The sequence below is a fragment of the Rhineura floridana genome, chromosome 10, assembly GCF_030035675.1.
Source record: "Rhineura floridana isolate rRhiFlo1 chromosome 10, rRhiFlo1.hap2, whole genome shotgun sequence".
In the NCBI taxonomy this organism is placed as follows: Eukaryota; Metazoa; Chordata; class Lepidosauria; order Squamata; family Rhineuridae; genus Rhineura; species Rhineura floridana.
The window spans coordinates 82417391-82423390 of record NC_084489.1 but is presented as its reverse complement, the minus strand read 5'-3'; the positions used below and the strand labels follow the sequence as shown (position 1 = coordinate 82423390).

General features: G+C 41.1%; 1 protein-coding gene across 2 annotated transcripts in view; it reads left to right on the top strand.

Moving 5' to 3' along the window:
- Positions 1–415: 415 nt before the first annotated feature.
- Positions 416–6000, top strand: part of DLEC1 (DLEC1 cilia and flagella associated protein) — a 53625-nt gene continuing 48040 nt past the window's right edge. For both annotated transcript variants that reach the window (XM_061585735.1, XM_061585736.1), the window contains exons 1-5: positions 416–728; positions 1949–2089; positions 3094–3250; positions 3644–3754; positions 4880–5079. In XM_061585735.1, the coding sequence (XP_061441719.1) occupies positions 633–728; positions 1949–2089; positions 3094–3250; positions 3644–3754; positions 4880–5079 (705 nt within the window). In that variant the 5' untranslated portion in view covers positions 416–632. The remainder of the gene's footprint in view (positions 729–1948; positions 2090–3093; positions 3251–3643; positions 3755–4879; positions 5080–6000) is intronic.

The window sequence follows — 6000 nt, the reverse complement described above, 5'->3', positions numbered from 1 at the left end:
AGAGGGGTGCTGGACTAGATGGATCTTTGGCCAGATCCACCATTTTTTTCTTCTTATGCACTGAAAGTCTCAAAGGGGAGACACTTACCATTCCCCTCCCCATCGCTCATCCCATTAGCAGGATTAGTTGCTCTCTCCTCCTGGCTTAAGAGAGAGGCGCTGACACTTTCCCCACCCACTGCCCTTAAAATAAATACATAAAAAGGAAAAGCTCAATCCTATGTACTTTTACTTGTGAGTAAGCCCCACTGAATAGAGGGGGGCCGATTCTCAAGTAATGGACAGGATTGAGCTATACATCTCAGATACACTGGGGAGGGCGGGGGATCGATGAGAGGAAGAGCACTCTGCGCACGCCCAGAGACAGCCCTTTTTGTTTCAGCTGCTTTAAATGGCTACAGTACACAAGGGGGTGTGCATGCGTGCGTGTGTAAGGAACAACACAAAGCTCAGTCCTGACGCTGATAGTAGGTCCCGGGACTCAGCGAGACATTGGTGAAACTCTGCCTGGCCCCGCCCCTCAGTTGAGAGAGGCGGGGGGGGGAGACCGGAAGCCGCCGTTGCTAAGGGATCGGCGTCTTGGTCGACGAAAATGGGCCCTTAGCAACGGAGGAAAATTTTGCTGCGGGAAGATGCTGCCGAGCCGGGAAGGCACCCCGGGCATCATGGCCCGCCCGAGCCCCGAGCCCTCCATGTACAGGCACAGGCCCGCCTCGGAGCTTACGCAGGTGAGGAAGGGAAAGCCGGCTCCGGCTCACCACCCCCCTGCTTTTGCTGGCGCCCTTCCTGACTCGTGATGACTCCTTTGGTCCCACGCTGCCCCAACGTCTGTCCTTCCCTCTTTTTGCCTTGCTTTCTGCAAACTGCCCATGTCGAATCATTGCCCCTCCTTTACTTCTTTGGCGGAGGGTGCCCTGGGGAAAAAAATGAAGCTAGAGCTTCTCTGAGCATGTACAGAGTGCCCTTTTCAAATCTGAGATATGATTTTGAGGGCGGGGAGGGAACATTGCTTATGCGTTTTGACTCTAATGCACACGCTTGTGTGTGTGTATACATACACAGTATATTAAAAGGATATGCACACGTGTGGGATACTTTGAGCCTGTGCTACCTTTCTTGCTTACTCTTACCTCCAGCAAAGCTGATACTTGATATTGAAGGTGAGGAGGAGGCATTGCTTATGCATTTTTACTTGCACCCATGTGATAAAAGAGGGCTGCTCTGAGCATATGCAGAGCTCTTTTCCATCTCACTCTTTCCACAACATGTAAAAATGTAGGTATAATATATGGACACCCAGTAAATCCACTGAAAGAGTATATAGTCTGCAAAACGTTTTTAAAGTACACAGAAAGAAAGTTTTGCTTAAATAATGTTCTCCTCCAAAAGCAACAAAAAGCTAGGCTGTTGCAGAGAAAATCCGTTCTATGAATGTGGAATAGTGTGTGTGGGATAATGATCTTCAGATGTGACGCAAGAAGATAAATGTTATAAGATAGAACTAGGGTATGTCTCAATTTCTTGTTTGTCACAACAGATTTTGAAATGTTATTTTATGTTTTTTATATTGTGTGTTTTATAAACTTCGGACACCGCTTTGGAATTTTTCCCTAAATATTGATTATATGTATTTGTCAATAAATAAATGAACATCTCCATTTTGTCCAACAATTCTTCACTTCCATGATGATGTGATTTTAACTGAATCTCAGCTTTTAATAGAAGTTTGCTATACATCAGTTTTTCATTATTGCACACTGTAGTGTTTAGGTGTACTGTCTATTCTTCTGAGTCAGATACGGTTTTGCTGATAAGACGAAGTCTTTAGTCACTTTCCCTGATTTGTATTACATTTTAGTTAAACGCATAATCCCCCTTGCTCTGGAATCTCTGTGAAATATTCAGATTCAGTCTCTAAAGCTGACAACATCCTTTTCTATCTCTGTAGGACATCTCCCATCTCTTGGCAAGTGTCTTTAAGCATATGTATACTTCGGAGGTGATTGCAGCAAACACAGTGGAAAATATGATCAAATCCCGAGGAGGAGACAATTCCCATCATGAGCAGTTTGTGGAAGAGTTGCAAAAGGTAAACTCTCCATTCCATCCTGTAAACTCAATACTCTGATTTGAAGTGGCAAAATGGGTTGTTTTATGCCAGTTCAGAATCAAACTATCTTAAGGAAAGCAAGAGAGAAAAATATATAAATTAAAACAAATATTATTTATTATTTATACCATACCATCAAAGTACATGGTACCTTACAGAGCTAGGAATAAGTTGTGAGCATGGTATAGTGGTTAGAGTAGCAGACTAGGATAGGAGGGACCTGGGTTCACATCCAGCATGGTGTAGTGGTTAGAGTGTTGGACTAACACTGGGAAGACCCAGGTTCAAATCCCCACTCGGATGTGAACCTCACTAGGTGACCTAGAGCTAGTCACATTCTCTTGCTGTGACCTACCTTGCAGGGTTGTTGTGAGGATAAAATGGAGAGGAACAATGTACTCTACCTTGAGCTCCTTGGAGGAAAGGAGGGATATGAATGTAATAAATAATATCCCCTATCAGCTATGAAGCTAACTTTGGGCCATTCGCTGTTTCTCAGCCCAACTTACCTCACAAGTTGCTGTGAGGAATCCTTTTATTTTTGAAGGGGGGGACGATGACATTGTACATCACCTTGAGTTAATTGGAAGGAAGGCATAATATAATTATAATAATTAAATAAGGATTAAGAAAAAGGCCACACAGAAAAGAGGTAGGTCATACATTAAAAACTAATAACTTCATAAGTTATACTGTTCACAACTTAATAAGCCCCTATTTATCTCTCACGCACGCAGTAAAACATTTCAAAATGCCCAGAGAATAAAAAATGCATTGACTGATTTGCAGCTGCCCTGGAAACCTGTTGAAGATTTATGCCAGCCTTGCCCATCCTGCTGTCGTCGAGATGTTTTGAATTATAAATCCCATCAAGATGGGCTGGCTGGGGTTGACGGCAGCTGTAATCCAAAATATCTGTAGGGTCCCAGCTTGAGAAAGGTAGACTTATACTAAAGTAAATAATTTTCTGATTGTCACATCAGGTCCACAATGAATATAAAGACCGACTGGCAGAAGCGGACATGTTAGAAAGGCACATCATCCAAGCAAGGGCCCGAGCCACTGTGGAAGAGGAAAGGATCCTGAACATGTATGGAATGGAAATTCCAGAGGACTACAGTCACCTTACATTGCCACCAGGTGGGGGAAGTGACAGTTTGCTACCTCTGATTTGATGCTGACGTAATTCAGGCCAAAGAGAAAATCTTCCATCTGATTCAGAGGGAAAGAGCTAATTCAATTCAGCAAGGGTTTGGCACATTAAATTATATTTAATTTAATGATGTTTGACCCCAAAGAGGGTTGACTGCCAAGGGGATTTTTAATTTAATGATATGGGGAATGTTACAATTTTAAGTTTTGACCATCTGTAATTTTGGAAAATGTATGCATTAACTTCTTCCTGGATTTATTGTCTTGCTTGTTTGTGAGTTATATCGAAATAGTAATTGACTATAACCAATAAAAATCTGTCTGATTGACTGCTATCTTTATCTTTGAATGTTTACCTCTCTTTAAATGTGAATATCGTAGTAAAATCTACCTTCAGATGGTGTGTGGATGACAAACTTCTTAAAGAGCATAATTTAATCTGCCCTGAAGATTATATCATGGACCCAGAACTAATTACTCGAGCACCTAAAGGTAACTTTTTAACAAGAGACTAATGTGGTTTTCCAAGAATATAATTTAGGAATCAAATAGTTAAACATAAAAGAACTATGTGAAATTATCAGCATTAATTCTATTTGTACTCCCCATTTCCTCCAAGAGTAGCTCACATGAGCTTATCCCACACTAGTCTCACAGTTAATCGGTTAAGAAGTCACAGAGGGCATATCTGTGCTACAAGTCTATATTCATTTTATAGCGGCTTCACTGTTGCCCAAAGAATCCTGGGAATTGTAATTTGGTGAGGGTGTTGAGAATTCTCAGAAAATCTCAAGGTTCCCTGAGGAGAAAGATTCTTAAAGTAGTTTTTTTCCCTTAAGGAGAAGGTCCTCAAATTTGATGGTGCATGCTGACAAAGGAAGGGGAGGGTGTACTCTCTCTGTCCTTATTTATTTATTAATTAACATATTTATATCCTGCCTTTTTAATGCAGAAATTAGACCCTCAAGGCAGCAAACAACCATCCTAAAACAGAAGTCATTAAAAAATAAGCTAAGATGAATAGCCCAGAATAAACAGCAGGAGTAATAATAAGCAGACTGAGCACCATACTGAAAGGCACATCTTGATAAGGTTGTTTTCATCTAGCACCTAAAGGCACAAAGAGGGAGCCAGCTGAATCTTCTGCAATGGAGAGTTCCATAGCCTAGGTGTCACCATTGAGAAGGCCCTGTTTGATGTTTCCAGGCTTTCTCTAAAAATTGTGGGCAGGTTCATGTGGGTGAGGTGGCCCTTCAGATATACAAGTTCCAAACTGTAGTCTTACTTCTACTAGCAATTTAAAAAACTTTTTTAAAAAAGAGAGCACTCTGCTCCCTGAAGAAGCAAAAAAATCAAAAGGTTCACCAAATGGTACATGGTCTAGTTTAATTATTTCTCATGCAATCATTGTTGACTGTTCCCCAAGAGCTTGAGTTGGTAATTTTGGGGACTATCACATTTTGCAAGTCTGAACCATCCCTTCTTGTGCAAAACATAAAAAGACATCACCTGGAAAGGCCTTCCAAATCTCAATGAAATTTACAAAAGGTTTTTGCCAAATCCAAAATTGGCCACTGCCTCTTTTCAATGCTCTCAATATTTTCTCTTTTATTGCAGATGTAGCAGAGCCTGGCTACTTGCAGGAGATAATTAGTTTTAAACACCATGTTTCTGACAAGTCACATTCTCCCAGATTCAGAAAAAACCCACACATTAGCAAAATTCTGGAAAATTTGCCAGATGTATCATTGTCCAGTTTAGTGTTGGAGTCTTCATCTTCTGATATTTCCAGTCAAGCTAAGAAATCATTTTGTAAGGTACCTATCTGTGTTTCATGGTCTTACTGCACAGGTGGGCAACCTAGAAATCTCACCCTCATTTTTGCTGTCCCTGAAGCCTCCTCAAGCTGCCACATTCTTCTATCCCATCGGAGTTCCTTCCTGTTTATTTCCTTCTTATTTTTCTTGGCTTTTAAATGCATCCCTCCCCCAATCTAGTTTCAGAACAGTTGGAAACAGCAGCATTTTATTTGATAAAATATATTGATTTTTTTTGGGGGGGAAGGGATGATATCCAGCTAAGCCACATTCAGAGTTGACTGGTTGAATTTGATGGACTTCAGTTGATTAAGTCCATTGATTTCAGTGGGCCTACTCTGAGTATGACTAGCATTAGCTTTCACCTATACTTTTTATCTGGTTATATGGCTTTAGGTAAAGAAGTTCACTCTCCACACTCACAGCCCCAGCTGTCTGAGAATAAATGGTTATGATTCTGCCATATATGTATGTATGTGTTTAGCACACAAAAGTCAGAAAGGAATTACTTTCACTTACTTTCTGGAATAGTAGATATATTAGCCTGTTGTACTTAAAAAAAAACCCATCTGTATACTGACTTCATCAAATTCAGTGGGACTTATTTCTGAATAGACCTGCATAGGATTGGGAATTCTGATCAAACGTAACCATGAAAAAACTGAAGTAGGCTGGTCTTTATTCTGGATTAGTTAATTTGTAACACGTGTGTATCTGGCTCTGCCCATCATCAGTTCTGGGTTCACCCACCACTGGCATGTAGTCACTGGCAGATTATCCCCAAGCGAATGCAGCTCTCGACAGCTAATGCAGCTCTCAACAGAAAAAATGTTGCTCGATCCCACCTTACAGAATTTAAATTCTCCTAAACTCCATCCACTGGGTCTGTTGACCAATCCCTGAGTGTTCCTCCCCAGTTAC